The sequence below is a fragment of the Terrapene carolina genome, unplaced genomic scaffold (assembly GCF_002925995.2).
Source record: "Terrapene carolina triunguis isolate 2854851 unplaced genomic scaffold, T_m_triunguis-2.0 Scaffold131, whole genome shotgun sequence".
Lineage (NCBI taxonomy): Eukaryota > Metazoa > Chordata > Testudines > Emydidae > Terrapene > Terrapene triunguis.
In genome coordinates, this window is record NW_020664482.1 from 4444054 (window position 1) to 4460946 (window position 16893).

At 43.4% G+C, this 16893-nt stretch overlaps 1 protein-coding gene across 1 annotated transcript in view; it reads left to right on the top strand.

Annotated features, from left to right (window-relative positions):
- SLC9A6 (solute carrier family 9 member A6) overlaps positions 1 to 16237 on the top strand; it is a 29812-nt gene extending 13575 nt beyond the window's left edge. The window contains exons 6-15 of the mRNA XM_024213292.2: positions 1396 to 1537; positions 2957 to 3062; positions 3474 to 3562; positions 3745 to 3858; positions 5621 to 5732; positions 6351 to 6504; positions 8432 to 8462; positions 10270 to 10349; positions 12066 to 12171; positions 13020 to 16237. Of these exons, the coding sequence (XP_024069060.1) occupies positions 1396 to 1537; positions 2957 to 3062; positions 3474 to 3562; positions 3745 to 3858; positions 5621 to 5732; positions 6351 to 6504; positions 8432 to 8462; positions 10270 to 10349; positions 12066 to 12171; positions 13020 to 13295 (1210 nt within the window). The 3' untranslated portion in view covers positions 13296 to 16237. The remainder of the gene's footprint in view (positions 1 to 1395; positions 1538 to 2956; positions 3063 to 3473; positions 3563 to 3744; positions 3859 to 5620; positions 5733 to 6350; positions 6505 to 8431; positions 8463 to 10269; positions 10350 to 12065; positions 12172 to 13019) is intronic.
- The last annotated feature ends 656 nt before the right edge of the window (positions 16238 to 16893 follow it).

The following is a 16893-nucleotide window of genomic DNA, read 5'->3' on the forward strand; positions in this document are numbered from 1 at the left end:
AGTTGTGGTGTTCCCAAATCAAGAGGGATGTTGAAAAATTGGAGAGGGCTCAGAGAAGACCCATGAGAATGATTAAAGGATTGGAGAACACCTTACAGCGAGAGACTTACAGAGCTCAGCCTGCTTACCTTGTGAAAGAGAAGGTTAAGGGGTGACTTGATCAGTCTATAAGTAACTACAAGGGGAACTAGACAAATTCAGACTAGAAATGAGCAAATTTTTAACAGTGAAACTAATTAACCACTGGCACATCTTAGCAGGAGTGGTGGTGGATTCTCCAACTCTGGACGTTTTTAAATCAAGACTGGATGTTTTTTGAAAAGCTCTGCTTTAGACCAACCACAGCTATTGGACTTGAAGCAGGAATTAATTCAGGGAAGTCCTATGACCAATGTTATGCATGAGGTCAGATTAGATACAATCTGGCCTTAAAATCTATGCCTTCAGGGACAGCAGACGACAGTAGGAATAGTATATTTGACTTGTATGTGCCCATGTCCGTGTTGTCTGGACATCATAGATAGCTGCAGCATCCTGTTAACTTAAACTTCACACAGTGGGCATCACAAACAGCCCTTCTCCATGTATTCCTCCCATGCCGCCAAACAACTGTAAATGAACTAGCAATTGTGCACAGCTTAGTGTCCAAAAACGTGTCTTGCGCCAGGATGAGAGGGTCACTAAATTTGGGGTATTGCATATCATCAGGAGGAGCAAGTTTCACAGTTGGGGAGCCTCCCTGGAAACTTCTCACGGCCAGTGAGACCATCTGGGCTTGTTGGTAAATGGGCCTTGGCTGTTCCCAGGCATCATGCTGCTCTTTAGGGAGATAGGGTCCAAGAGAAGGTGAGTCACATGGGGCACTATAGTTTGAGCCAGCATAGTTCACAGAGCACAGGTGTAATATGCTCTCACTACCCACTCTGGGAAACAGGTGGGCTGCTACATTCTGGACTATGCTGAAGTGCCAACATGGGCTTTAAGGGTAGCCCCAAGTAGAGCATATTTTAGCAGAGCGGCATGGAAATGGCAAAGGCATGGATGACCGTGGTGAGGGGTCAGTATCCTCATGGAATGGCTCCTGCCTCCTGGCTACCTGCGGGTGACAAACAGTAGAATAAACCTCCTCAAAACCCAGTAGTATAGGTGGCTCCAAAAGTACAGTGAGAGCTTGATTTGGTTCCTCGAGCTGGTGCGATGTGTGCTGAGAAGTCAGGTGCAGTCGCAGCGTGGCTTCAGCACACTACTTGAAGTCCCCTTTTTGCCTTTTATCCCATGTTTCTCCATCTTTTCGAGATCGTCATCAGTAGAAGCCATGGCAACAGCCATTAGATTAGCATGCAGCTCCACACACCTTTCTTTCCTTCCAAACTAAGGAGTGTTCATTTCTTCCAGTTCAATCGTAGCATACCAGCCAGCGGGCGACAACAGCCACACGTTTGATGTCACAGCAATGTTTAAGTCCATTGGCATCTTCCTTGGGATATTCAGTGGCTCTTTTGCAATGGGAGCTGCTACTGGAGTAGTCACAGCTTTAATATCCTTTTCACTGGTATTTCAGAAAGCGTATTCCATGCTATTAGAATGTGTTTCATATAATCATAAGCGTTTATGATTTTCTGTTCTAGTTTAATGAAAGCTACTAAAGTTGTGTGATTAGAGGGAAGCCATGTAATGTTACCCATTGTACAGAACATGGTCTGATTTCCTTGCAGTGCACAGTTTCTTTCTACATCACAAACATTATATCATTGGGACAGTTAATATAGACCACTTCATTTTATTTAAAGGAGATTTCAGATACTACCCATTGTTCATAAGTTGCAGCTTAGTTTATCTAAGTCCTGCACTTGTTATATAGCTCTACAAAAGGTATATTGGGAGTTAAATTCAGTGTGACTTCTTGTGTGAGTCAGGCAAGCAGGATCTGGCCTGATATATATACAGTAACTGCTCACTTAAAGTCGTCCTGGTTAACGTTACGTTGCTGATCAATTAGGGAAGATGCTCGTTTAAAGTTGCGCAATGCTCCCTTATAACATTGTTTGGCAGCCGCCTGCTTTGTCCACTGCTTGCAGGAAGAGCAGCCCGTTGGAACTAGCTGGTGGGGGCTTGGAACCAGGGTGGACCAGCAGCCCCCCATCAGCTCCCCACACCCCTAAAATTCACTTTGACAGAAAAACATGCTTAATTTTCCTTGTTCTGATTTCTCTGCATACACAGTTCTTCAGCACTCAAAATAACATTTGTCCCTTTAGACTAAAAATAATCAGTTGTGCAATACTGTACATATACTGTACATATATATAGTCTTTTGTCTGATGAAAAACATTTCCCTGGAACCTAACCCCCCCGCCATTTACATTAATTCTTATGGGGAAATTGGATTCGCTTAACATTGTTTTGCTTAAAGTTGCATTTTTCAGGAACATAACTACAGTGTTAAGCAAGGAGTTACTACTGTACCTGGCACAATCAACATTTTAAAGGGAAGATAAATACTTCTGTAGTGATTTTAGGTACACCTGAAATATGAATGCCCATGTATATTACCAAGTTGGGGACAGTAAGTCATCAAGAAAGTTTTCTGTAATTCTTTAAATCAAAAGTTTACATTACATCTCAATTCTTGGATTATGTGAAGTTAATTGCCATAGGACTGATCCAACAGTTATTAAAGTCAATAAATATACTCCCACCCTAACTCAGTGTAAAAAAAAAAAAAAAGGGCTTATCACCATGTCCTTACTCTGCCACTGCCCTGCTGTTAGTATGGTCTCTCTCTGCCTCTCACCTTTGCTGTTTGGAAATTTGTCCTGATAGGTTTGGGCTCTACCATAATATAAATGTCTGATACTCAGAAAATAAGTTCTAGCGTGAGTCTTCCTGTTTATTTGTTGTATGTAGTGTAGCTACAATCTGCTGTGTTAATATATTGTCCTTAACAGTCTGCAACGTCACCAAGTTTACCAAACTCCGTGAGTTCCCCTTGCTGGAAACTGGTTTGTTTTTCTTGATGTCTTGGAGCACATTCTTGCTGGCTGAAGCATGTGGTTTTACAGGTAAGATACAGCGTGTTAGCTGCTGCAAATGGGTAGGAGAGTTAGGGATTCGTATAGCTGAGAGACACATTAACACATGTGTTGAACTACTAAATGGCTTCCCTATGCTCAAATGTATTTATTGCAGCCAATAATCTCACTCAGCATCAAGTAACTTACACTACAGCACAAAACTTATCATGTAGCCTAGAGGGAAAAAATCTAGTGATTTCCCCCTCCCCCCCCACCCGCCCCAAATTTAAATTGTGTACATTTCATGAGTCTCTTGGGAGAGAAGACTAGAAGAAAGGAAGGCAAAAGTTATAATTATTTCAATATTTTAGTGTTGCATAAAAATCAGGAAATATAAATAAGTAACTCTTGTTTCCCATTTTACGTACAAAAGTTTGACTGTGGAGTTCTGATCCCCAGGTGTGGTAGCAGTATTGTTCTGTGGAATCACCCAGGCCCATTATACCTATAACAACTTGTCTACAGAGTCTCAGCATAGAACTAAACAGGTAAGAACTGTTCAACCTCTGTGAATATCAAATTCACTTTTCTCTCTCCTTTGCAAGAACTAGTTGGGTTTTCTGAATGTGCCTGGCTTTTATTAAAAATCACTTTTGTGGACGTATTTTACAGGCAGGAGAGCACCTTTGTCTTATTGCAAGATAACTAACTACGTTTATTTTTTCTTTAGCTGTTTGAGCTTCTGAATTTCTTGGCAGAAAATTTCATCTTCTCCTACATGGGACTCACATTGTTCACCTTCCAGAATCACGACTTCAACCCTACTTTTATAGTGGGAGCCTTTGTATCCTTTGGAGCAACCCAGTTTAGTGGGCGTTTCAGGCAGGAGTAGGTCAGGGTGTAGTAGGGAGCATTTGATGCACAGTAACATGGTTTACACAGCCAGTTGGTGCATAGTGGGTGAGTGTGCTGTAGATATACACCCCAGCTTACTGCACACGACCTGTCTGTATAGACAAGCCCTTATGCATTTTTGTCTCGGTTGGTGATTTTTAAAGATGTCAATTTCTGCTTTTGCCAAGCTTTTATGTCTGTTACTTGAGTCCATGTCGGTGGATATTATAACCACCTCAGCCTGAAACTCTGCATTGAATTGTAAATGTGCTGTTGAGGAACTAAGGGTTATCACGTGTTCCTGTGGCACTAAATAAAACTGTAGTGGTTTTGCAAGATGGAACGCTTCCTGGTAGAAAAAGCCATTTACATCCGACTTTCTCTGTTGATCAGGATCGACTGTTAAGCTTGGTTAATATCTGAAAAATTCCTCTCAAATCAGCAGCATGAAAGCGTGAGCTGGTGCCTACAAGCAATGCGCTAAAGGCTTTGCTGTTCTGCATGGGCTTGTGCTAATGCAGACGGGGGGCTTGTCCTCAGACAAATAAAAGGGAATCTGGATGTCTCAGAACAAAGAGTGAGGGTTGTGAGGCGTTCAGTTTGGGATTGTAGGGAAACCAGGACAGCCTTGTAAAATTGTCTTCTCCCGTTTGCCTGGGTTGAGTCACTTGCTTTGGATGGATGAGTAAAATATCATGAGCTTTTTCTTTGTCAGGGTTGGAGAAGAGATATTGTGGCGGGTGTGGTAAATGGTCGTGATTTTTTGCAAGGCTGTGCCAATGTGCCAAGGGGATGGAGAGCAAAGAAGTCCTGCCTGGGGAAATAGACAAGAGTAGTATATTGCGCCTCTGCAGTGGAAACTGGCTTAGGGAATGGGGACGTTCATGAGCACTATGATGAAAATGTGTCTCATGCAATTCATGACATTCGGGAAAGAAAATAAAAGCTGGAAGGGTTTTTTCATGTTATTGTAGGCAGAACTGGAACCTGGCTACAAGGTTATTGTTACCGTGGGGGGGGGCGTCAGTATTAAAAGGTACAGTTTAAAAGGGAAAGGCAAAAATGTGAAGGGGTTGGATCTCCAAGGCTGTGAAAACTGTGTGAGAATATTCCCCGCTGGCTGGACTCTTACAGCTTTCATTTCACGGGATAATCTGTAGGACCTGGCGCTTCCCTAGAGCATGTGTCCTTCAAACTCCAGCAAAGTTTGGAAATCTGGTACCCTTGGGAGAGTGACTTGAGCAGAAGGATGGACGTAGTCGGGATACCTTGAACTCCAGAAAGGTCCCTGAGGATGATAAAGTTGCTGTAACTGTTGCTAGGTGACACATATGCAGCTAATAGTTTTTGAGGTTGAACAAGAGCTGGAGGGGAGGGTATGGAATGGAGAACTAGTGATTTTTTCCCCCCTCTTCCCTGCTATGTAATTTGCACTGTATTCTTTGTCTCGTTTCTTTTGTTTATACTTGTCTCTTTATGATTATCTTGAACTGCAGTCCTGGATTCTGCTTAGATAAGATTGTAGTTTGCCCCTCACCGGGATATCGGAGCACCTGAAGCTGAGTTACTATCCATTAATTGCAATGGACGGGACACTTTTCAAGTTTCTTAAGAATCCTGGTGTACAGTAGAAATTGACTTTGAATGCAGATGTAGGGTATATTGGGAAATGAACTGAAGAAAAAATGTCCTTAATGTGTGTACAAATGTAGCTTGCCATCTTCCTGGGAAGAGCTGCTAATATTTATCCCCTGTCCTTTTTACTTAATTTGGGGAGAAGAAACAAGATTGGAACAAATCTCCAGCACATGATGATGTTTGCCGGTACGTTACCGCAGTCCCTGTGTCTCTTCCCTGCCACTCCCTCTCATGAATGCACAAGTAACCACCCTGTGTCAACAGCCTGAAACATTCTTCCTCCAACTTTACACTCAGCTGGGCTACGTGTGAAACCAGGGCTGCACATCAGACATCCACATCCTAACTAGTTAATATAAATGTATCAGTTTTGAGTACAGTTCTTCTCTGACATGCAAAAGGGCCTAGTGCTTAAGGGGCCAGGATACATTCTCAGCTCTGCCATGACCAGCTGTGACCTTGGGCAAAACACTTGACCTCTCACTGCTTGTTTTCCTCATCTTTAAAATGGGGATTGTAATGCCAGCTTCACTCAACTCATGGGGGCACTTTGAGATCTCCAGTGGCAGGTGCTCTGGAAATGCAAAGGATGATGAGAACTTGATTGCAGCCAAGAGTAACCTGGCAGGCAGAATGGGTGCGGTTAGTCTAGGGAGAGGATTGTAGGATGCCAAGGGTACGCCTCTTAGATTAAGTAAGCCCCTGTTTGGGGCTTGTAGAAACCTGGAGATGGACAGTGGGAACCAGCATGGGCTGCAGATTTCATGAGGCTACTGGAGTTCACCACTTTGCCTTTCCTCTCAGGATTGCGAGGCGCCATGGCTTTTGCCTTGGCTATTCGAGACACTGCCACCTACGCTAGACAGATGATGTTCAGCACAACACTCCTCATTGTGTTTTTCACCGTATGGGTTTTTGGCGGTGGCACTACAGCCATGTTATCTTGCTTGCATATCAGGTGAGTGAGACCTTTGTCCCCCATCCTCTCTTTTCCTAGAATGCAGTGATCCCCCTGGAATCCGGTGCAGTATTGTAGCAGGACTCAGTATTATTTGGTTCCTTCCAAGGTGCAAGTCTCTGTGATTTCCCCACTCTGGAATCTCACAATTGGGCCTTAAAACTGAAACAGTCGTCATTTCTAATCCCCTTATCCCATTATGGCAGTCTGACATCTGTTTCCATGGAGGCAGCCACCTTCAGCTGTGTACTTTAAGCTGTCTGAGACTCAGCAGTAAGTGCTGCTTAAGCATTGGGGTCCTATAGCCCGTAGGAGTTTTTCACAGGTGTGGATGATGGGGAGATCAAAGAAACTCATCTCCTTTTGTTCCTCTCTACCACTGTTCTCCCAAACATGCAGAATTTAGGATTTTAAGGAGGGTAGAAGCTGCCTTATGTGATGCCCTGTATATGCGCACACACTCTCTTTGTGTTCGATGGCTTCTGCACCAAGTGATGACACCAGAAATGTTTGGGTGCTTTGAATATACATGCTGGGTGCCTCCCAGCAGAGCCACCAAACCAAAAGGCATGGGTGTGCAGAGGAGCCAACCTTTGGAGAACTGCCATTCATTTTACTGAGAGTCTGAAAATGTTCCAGCCCTTTCAAATGAGAATACAAAAGACTGAATAAAGCCTGGAATCCTGTTTTTTCACTTCCAGGCAAAACCAAAGCCGTTCAATTTTTGCATGTTCTCTTATGTTTGTATGGAAGACTGCTCTGTTATACAAGTGAAATGAATCCTCTTCACCACTGGGTGTCGCTGTAGATACATACTGTACTGTGGTAACTGGCAAATACTCAGTAGCAGAGTGGAAGCAATAGGTAACTTGGGTTCTGAAATAAGGTGTTCCTGATGGTGGTTACCCTTGGGCATCAGTGCGCAGGTTCATTTTCGTAAACCCTGCCCACAACTTAGGCCAGTCCAGATAGAGTCATCAAAACACCTCAGTCACTTTATCTTGGGCATCTACCATGCTTCCTTCCGCCGGCTCCCCCCGCCCCTCCCCCCCCGGATGGAATACAAGAAGTACTACACCTCCAGAGTAACGCTCTGGGGAGAGCACGCTTCACCCTCCCCTTCCAGTGCTCCTCTGCTGAGTCCCACCCCTTGTGAGAGCAAAAAACAGGCGAGGTACATTGGACAACTTTTTCTAGCATCATATTCATGGTTATTGGCACCCCCACATAGTCCTGTGTATTGTAACCGTGGCCTCTGAATGCATTTACTTGTACTTATGCAGCGCTGTTAGCACACTTGTGGGGAGAGAGGGCTGGATTTTGAATATTGCGAGTGAGGGGCGTTAGCATGCTCTGGAACCATGCTCAGTACAGGCACATCAGACCACTTTCCTCACACAGCTCTGGCGCCAGTTCAGGAAAACGTTTAAGCACATGGCACACCTATATAGTCGTCAGTGGGATTTAAGCATGTGCTTAAAATTAAGCAGGTGCTTTAAGTGCTGTTCTGAATAGGGACATCGATGGACGTCAGCCTTGAGCTGCCATGATTGGTGCTAATCCAGGCCTGGGGGCGTGGCTGATCAGAGTGTGGAAACAGGAAATTCTGAAGAAGTGAGGTTCTTACCCACGAAAGCTTATGCTCCCAATACTTCTGTTAGTCTTAAAGGTGCCACAGGACCCTCTGTTGCTTTTTGGAAATTCTGAGCTAGGGTTGTGCTGCGTATCAATGTTTGTCCATTATGGGCAATCTCTCCCATGTGAGTGGAGCCAAATCTGACCCTACCCCTCTGATAGGAAAAGCTGATGAATGTACTTAACCTGCTATGAATCCAAACCTAAAAGAGAGCTCCTCTAAAGACTGTCACGCATGGCTGTGGGTTTGTTTGTGTTCACGCTAACCATTTCCTTGTGTTCTCCTCCACAGGGTCGGTGTGGATTCGGATCAAGAACACTTGGTAAATATTGTTCCTTAACTGCTTCCACATGAACCTTTATCTAGGGACTTGCACCACATGTCTGGTGGCAGAAGGTTACATAGAACCATGTGAGTGGTTTACACGTACATCCGAGTGCTCTTTCTCTCTTCCACTCCAGCTCTGGGGTAGGTGGAGGCTTTTAGTGCCATTAGGTGAAAATATGAAAGAAGGGACACGTCTAAGATAACTAAACCCGAAAGAAGGTAGTGGGAAAAGCATCACAACACTCTGTATATTGTCACTTCCATCTGTTCCCTGGTACAGTCCCTCTCTCCCTTGCTGTAAAAAAGCTTTTCTAAACATAAGCATTGGAGCCAAAAAACCTCTACACATTTTATTTTGAATTTCAAGACATGCTATAGATAGAGTGCCCTAAAGTTGGAGTGTGACTGGGTTTTAAGACCAGAACCCTAATTTTCTTGCTACTGAGTTGTTTGATCTTTAATAATACTTAAACCCTTCCTCTTCTTCATTCCAACATGTAACACTTTACAGCAGTTTCCTTTGATGATATCTTCTTTTCTGTGTCTGCCATGCTATTCTTAACCCTCGGGTTGTCACACACTATTGTTTGTTCGCACCTCTGTTGCCTTACTGCATTTGTTTATTTTGTAAAACAGGAAATACTTACAGCTCTAAGATGAAGACTCATGCAATGCCCCATCAGAATTATTAAAGTGGGTGTGACACCTGCACTGTTAGGGCCTGAGCTGCTCTGTATTTGGAGTTCTCACTGAAATCACTGGGGTTCTGCTTGCGAGGATCCCATGCACAACAACATCTGTAGGGGGGTATTCTGCTCTCTGTGATTACTAAGATACTGTTAGGAGGAGCCCAGACCCATCAGTCTGCAAGCCAAACTTCTATGAAATATTTGATTGAAGAAAAATATTGTTGTTCAAATGGCAAAAACAGTGAATCCATGTGAAGCATCTGCATATAAAAATCTCTTCTTTAAGAAATATCATTTGAGTAGCAAACACTGCAATGGATCAGACATTTTCTTTGTTCAGCTTCTTGATTTTTCAAAAGTAGCACACTGCACTGGTGGGCATTAAAAAACATAGCCTCTGCCCCAACAAGTTGGCTCTGTTATAGGGACAAATAACATTAGACAAGGGGGAAGGGAAGTCATAGAATATCAGGATTGGAATGGACCTCAGGAGGTCATCTAGTCCAACCTCCTGCTCAAAGCAGGACCAATCCCCAGACAGATTTTTGCCCCAAACCCCTAAATGGCCCCCTCAAGGATTGAACTCACAACCCTGGGTTTAGCAGGCCAATGCTCAAACCGCTGAGCTGAGCTGAGCTAAGCTATCCCACCCCCACTTCCACTTCTATTGGGCATGATGTGTAATTCCACTTTAAACAGTCGCAGGAGTGAGGGTTTGCGCTGGAAAGGTGGTAGAAGGAAGTGGTTTCTGAGGTTGAGCAGTACTAACACTTCTTTTGCAAAGATTTTTTGGCTGGTCACATGGTACAGGCTGCACCTTCTTATTTCTGCTTGCTAAACTGTGCTAAAAGAAGCTTCAGATGAAATACCTCACTAGTATTAATTGCCATGTAAGCAATTGCTGAAGGCACCATAAGGATGTTACACTATTGCCAAAAGAAGAAGATGTGTGTGTTAGCACCTTAATTCATTATTCTGTATGAAAAAGCTGGAGAACCCCTCTTCCTCGACTTACACATATCATCAGAACAATGGGTTTTCATGCCGATCCTGTTCCTAGAGAAAGAGAATTGCATTGTGCAGTCATCGTTTAACTTATGACTCTTGTTGCAGGGTGTCCCGGAAAGTGAAAGGAGGAGTACAAAAGCGGAAAGTGCCTGGCTGTTCAGGCTGTGGTACAACTTTGATCACAAGTATCCTTCATGGAAATAAGAACACATAAGAGCCAAAATCTGGCCCATCTGAGTAACCCTGTTAACTCAGCGCATGCTTTGTCCCCTGGGAGTGGAGTAGCCAGCGTTAACTGATCCATTGTTCTTCTTTACTTCTTATAATGTCTGCACCTGTGAGAATTTATCCAACTCTTACCACCCACAGTTTTATATGAATGGCTTGGCTCAAAGCCAGGCTCACAATAAGGATCACGATATGGAATTATTTAAGTTCCGTGTGTGTGTGGTTCTTGTGGCAAGAGTCCAGTAATAAGTTCTGAGGCTTTTCTCAGCCCTTTCCTGTCCTGTGAAAACATTCTGAATTTTCGCTGTGGCTGTCTCGTTTGTCCTAATGCATCGCAATGAACTAATAGTGAAGTGATTTGCCAGGCTCTTATGAAAGGTGCTGTCTGCTGGAAAAGTGGTGGTGTTGCCCTTTCTAGAAAAGGGTGTTTAACTGGGACTGTGGTCTGGTATGTTCATTACGCTGGTTTCCCCGTTCATTTGGTTGCAATCGTGTTTCCTTGTGTCTTTCATTTGGATGGTCCCAAATATCTAGATTTCCTCCTTTACAATGTATGTTTGGAACTGGTTGCTGTATTTTAGTTGAAGCACCATAGTCCTTGTAAAATGCTCTGTATTCTTTAATGCAGGAAGTGGGAAGAAGGCTTTTTTTAAATAAAGAGGCGACATAAGCCTCTCGGAAACAAAATGGTTTCAACATTGAGCTTGTTCTGCTGAGCATTAGCAGGTCTCTGTGCTGCCTGTGCCAATAGCAGCTGCAGCGTTTTTTCCGGGGGAAAACCACTGACTAGCATGTAGGAAGGAAGCGAATGCATCATGCAGGGGCAAACAGCTGGGCGCAAGCTCCGGCATGTGGATGCGGAACTAGATTTGGAATCCGGTCATGGTTTGAGTCTCTTCAACACTTTTGCTAACCCAGTGATGGGATTTTCCAAAGTAACTTAGAAGCGCAAGTCCCACTAAAAGTCATTGGAACTTATGCTCCTTCAGTCACACAGGGCACATCTTCATTAGGAAAAAAAGATGTGTTCTCACCTGACGTTAGCTAATGTGCAGGAACTGGCTCGAGAGGAAATCCTAGTGAAGCCAGGGCGGTTCGTAGTTAGCACACGAGTTAGGAGGCTGAGGTAAAGACTGGGAGAGCCCAGGGTTTGCCTTGGCCTGCTAACTTGTGTGCAAACTGCTAACCGCCTCGTCTTCACTATTTTACCTCTTGTTAGTTCCATGCAGTAGCTAACACGAGAGAAGAATGCCCCTCCTTTCCTAGAGAAGACAATGCCTTAGGCACTCTTGAAAATCCCACCCCAAACCTTTGCTGTTTGCCCTTAAACACACCCAGAAAATAGAAGATGAAGTGACATTTCGCCCTGAGACAGTCTGCCGGAGACGCTTGCCAAAGAACAGCGATAGCGTGTGCGAAGGGATGCACACAGCAAATAGCAGAATCAGCAGCTACGCAAAGGGTCAGGCATAGACTTGACTGACTTACCTCTGTTGCTTGATGCGGTGCTCTCAGCAGGGCTGCTTGATGCTGTGTTCTTTCTTGGCTCCCTAATCAACAGAAATGTTTAAATTTTGTGCCCTGTCTCAGCTTCGTATTTCTGCCCCATGGCATTGTGTGCTTTGATTTATAAATACAGCCTTGCTCCATCTCTGCCTTAACACACCCCACAGCTATCTGAAGCCTCTGTTAACGCACAGTGGCCCTCCTCTCACAACGACACTGCCTAGTTGCTGCGGACCTGTTGCCAGATGCTTGACGAGTCCTCAGGCTTATGAAGTAAGTCTAGTACTAGTCTGCCAAATGTGTTCTTTCTACCCCAGTGTTGTGTGAATCGGATGTATTTATCTTTCTGTCCACTTTCTGGAGGATGTACCCTGATTCCTTAAGTCCAGTGTTTTGGGTTTTTTCATCTGTTATCTAAAGTTATAGAATATAGTAAAAGTATTTATTCATCAGCTTTTTCTCTTCAACAATGTGTTGCCAACACATAGGTCACTGTTGGGAACTATCTTGGGACTCCTGCTCCATGAAACAGCTGATGCTGGGAGCTTTATGGAAAGTCAGATGCTTAGTCTGGCAGATGAAGTACCTTCTTTGTGCATTTTGCCTTCACAGCTGAAAATAATTGGTCACAAAGTGACCATGGCCTTGGAGGTGGTTGTGTCTTCCATACCACGCGGTGATCATGACATTTACCACAGTGGATGGATTGAATTAGAAACCAGAAAATAGCCAGTCAGGGTCAAACTGTTTATAGAATCCTGACAACAGCAGTTCTTAGTACCCATAATGCATCTGGTCATTTGTGAACTGTTGTACATGATAGCTTCTTATGATGGACTCTGTCCCTACCAAGAGTTTAGTGAGAAGTGACAGCTCAGAAGAAACATTGACATGAAAGCCCTTCTTGTCCTCACTCGGTTAAGCTAATATCTTATGCCTGTGTCTTTGGATTGAGGAAGTCTTTGAGGGCAGGACTTTGTGGTCAGAGATGTGAAGGTGAATCCATCACTGGATACTGCTTCTCGTCTGTTGTTGGTTGTTCTCAGACTTTGGGACCAATTCTAGCTGTATGTATAAGAAACCGATAAGCAAATAAAGTCTTGATTCTGTTTATCATTCAGAATCAAGAGCAGCTGAAGGATGATGATTCTGACCTTATTTTGAATGACGGAGACATCAGTTTGACATACGGGGATTCTACTGTGAACGCAGATTCTATCACATCCGGTGGCACGTCGAGGAGGATTGTGGGAAACAGTTCTGAAGATGCTTTGGATCGGGAGCTGGCATTTGGGGACCATGAACTTGTAATACGGGGAACACGCCTGGTCCTTCCCATGGATGATTCCGAGCCTCCGTCGAGTTTGGTAGATAGTGCAAGACATGGCCCAGCGTAAGATTGACGTTGCTCAATTTAATTGACAATAATATCTGCATATGTGATCACGAAGAAATATGTACTACCTAAAATCTAATGCATGTCTCAGAATGTCTAAGCTGTATAAATATTATTTATATGGTGTCAGAAGAATATAAATATTCTCTACAAGATGGCTTGTGAAGAGCAAGCGGCAGTTTCTTAAGTTGAAAACCAGGCTGTCTGCACTGTGTAGAAAGAAACTAGTTTTTAGCATAATAATCTTTTGCACATGGTGGACTTCTTTTCAAGTGGTGTGATGTATGGCCTTAGGTCCCAGCTAGGTAGGGAAAGTGGCTGATTTCTCTGTTGTTAGCACTCAGAATTCAGCTTGACACAGACCGGAATGACAAATGAAATGTTGCCTTTGCTTTGCCCTACCTAGAGTTGTTAGGGAGGTGTCAGCTAAAGATGTAAATTGCTTATTAGTCACATGATGACTGTTTTGGTCTCTCATATCTCTGATTGTCAAATACTCACATTATAATATTGGCAAAATCTCTGCTCAAAGATTGGCCTGATGGTCTAGCAGCCAGCCATACTCTGCACTGCTGTATTTGAATCTGAGCTGGGGTCCCCATTTATCCAGGCCAGGAGGAGCTGTAAGGCATCATTGACTCAGAATGCTTTGCTCCTGGGAAGGAAAGGGAGCATTATGCTCTGAAGTGACTCACCTACTCTACTAAGCCACTGTTTAGATAATGGGGAATAAGCAGAAGCCATTCCCAGCCTTCCTCTGGTCCAGGGTGGGTCACCATGATGTATGGGACCCAGAGCGTCAGTTTGTGTTTTGCTGTAGTATTTGAGGGAAAGAATTGATCACACACAAGCTGCATCAGGCTTGTTGCACAGGCTCTGTAGTTGGTGAGTTTGCATTTCAGGTGTGGCTTAAACAGCTTTTCTAGAGATAACAAACACATTTTTAACAGGTGATTGAGTTCTGAATTTTGGGAAGGGGCCATGTCTCATGCGATTGAAGCTCTTTTACTAATTAGTCATTGAGGAAACTAAATAAACGTACAAGTCTACTGCAGTTCCATGCTATACCACGGAGTCACACCTATCCAAACAGGAAGTGTAAAGGTTGTAGATTGAAACTGTACATGCAGATTTCTTCAGAGGTATTTAGAAAATGAGGTGGTACTGAAAGGGAGTCGTCCGTACTCCTGTCTAGTTGAAATTGTTGCACTTTGTTTGATACACTGCATGCTAAGGAATTACTATAATCTCCTCCCTGATTCATTTTCATGTCTCTTACTGTTTATAATAAATGTTTGTGAGTTTCCATGTTTTTACATTTTTCCAAGGAAGAGCACAGAACAATTTGCTATTTCACATTAGAGTACTGGGATTTATTCTTCAATGATGGGAATGGCTAAAGGTGCAGTGAAAATTTACGAAGCTGAGAACTCTTATTTCTTGCTTTCCCCAAGAAAAAAGTTCCAGCCTAGAACGTAACTGTGTATAATTTTAATTTATTTTTAGCCACACAATCAGCCAGTCCTTTCACAGTCACAAATACACACGCTACTGATTTCAGAGTTAGCACTGACTCACTCTGTTAAAACAAGAACGCACTTCCTCAAGGTAGCGCGGGACCTGATCCTAAGAGATGTCTGAGCACTCCCAGCTCCCAGTGACTTTGCTTGGAATTGAGAGTACTCTACACCTCTCAGATCAGGACCTGAGACCTCATTACAGTTTTCTTTGGATGTTTACCCCCCACCACTGTTGTGGAGTGGGACATTCATGCAAAGGGGAGGAGAAACAAGGAAATATTTAGACTTTGACTGAGTGTATATTTATAGTTCAGAAAATAAAATGACCTTTCTTCATTTTCTCAGGTCTAAATAACATTGCCTTAAAATTACCGAAGTGGAACTAATATTTTGCAGTTAAAATATCCCCAAGAATTTTTTTTTCCTTTTCAAGCAAAATGTACAGTTTTTTTTCTATAGGACTCCTCTAGAACTCTGTACATTCTGCGTTTACATTTTAGGAAATAAGAATCTTCATTGCACCCAGTAAATGGCAGTTTTAGCTGTTAACATACCCATTTGTTGTTTAGTGCTAGCCAGTTTGTTCCCTGCTATGCAGGGTTTCCATGCAGTGTGAATTTTATATTATGTCTGTATCTTAACTTCATGTGTTTAAAAAAAGAAAAAAGAGAGAAAAAAGTTAATGTGTTGATTTTTGGCTGCCGCACCATTATACAGCAAATATTTTTTTATTTTGCCTTTTTAAAAAGAGGTAGGTTAAATAACTACCTCCTGTTTTTTCCTCTGTAAGCTGGGTGCCTGTGAATTCAATTTACAAAGATCCAAGCTGATCCCATAGAATGTGGAAAACGCAGCTATAGTTGTTCAGATATGCCTCTGATAAGAGTGCATCATCTGATTTCTTCAGTTACTAGCTATTCAAAGCAATTTGAGATTGCTTCCCAATCTCTCCCCGGCAGGCTCCACTGCTATCAGAGCACTGGAGACCCCCAGCTTTGCCCACTTAGTAGTTTCAGTGGGGAAATACCCAATCACTCCGATCCCAGTCAGAATTCCTATAAGGGTACGTCTAGACTGCGGCTTCGAGGGTGCTTCCCAATGCAGGTAGACAAATGCACTAGCTCTGTTCAAGCTAACACGCTAAAATAGCAGTGTGGCCGTGATGGCTCCAGCTAGCTATCCCCGTCCAATTCTGCCCGACTCTTCAGTACTACCAGTTTGTGCCGCTGCAGCCACTCTACTATTCTAGGCGAGCTAGCATGTGTCTGTCTACCTGCATGGGGAAGCACCCTCCCAGATGCTGCGTAGACATTCCTAAGCGACAATTCCTGAAAACGGTTTGCAGTGTCGTTATAGCTGTGTTGGTCCCGCTTATGAGAGAGAAAGAGAGACGGTGGGTTAGATAATATCTTTGATTGGGCTAACTTCTCTTGGTGAAAGAGACAAGCTTTTGAGGTTACACAGGTCTCAAGAAGAGCTCTGTGTAAGCTCAGAAGCTGGTCCAATCAAAGATATTACCTCACCCACTTTGCATTGAGTGTGCTGAAGTGTCCCTAGCAGCTAGGGCCTCATCTGGTACTTCTTGGAAGCAGTGGCAAAAGCCTCACTGGTTTTGTCTAGCCTAGGACGAAAGGTGTGGTGTTTGCACGCAGCCTTTATGTTTGGAACTGGTCGAGTTCAAAACTAGGCAATGCTCAACTTTTAAAACACGTTAGGAAGAAGGCGTTAGCTAATATATGCTACTGTCGTACCTTAAATCCTACCCTAGACAAGGCCTTTGATTTTGGAGTTCGGGCCTGCATGCATGGCCTCTATAGCCTAAAACCCTGTGAGAAATCAAGACTCACCTGGCAATTCCAGGTATCATCACAAGGCCGGAATTAACTCCTATTAATTAACTGTTGTTAATGTGTTTCTCTCTCCAACTTTAATACATTAGCTACAGTATTTGAATTGCCAACGCATTACTACAGTCCTAGGCTTTTGATGTCAATTAACATTTTAATTGATTATTGAAGTATTTTAGAGAAATATTCCAGTGTGTATATTTTTGTGTAGTCAGGAATTATATTGTGCGTT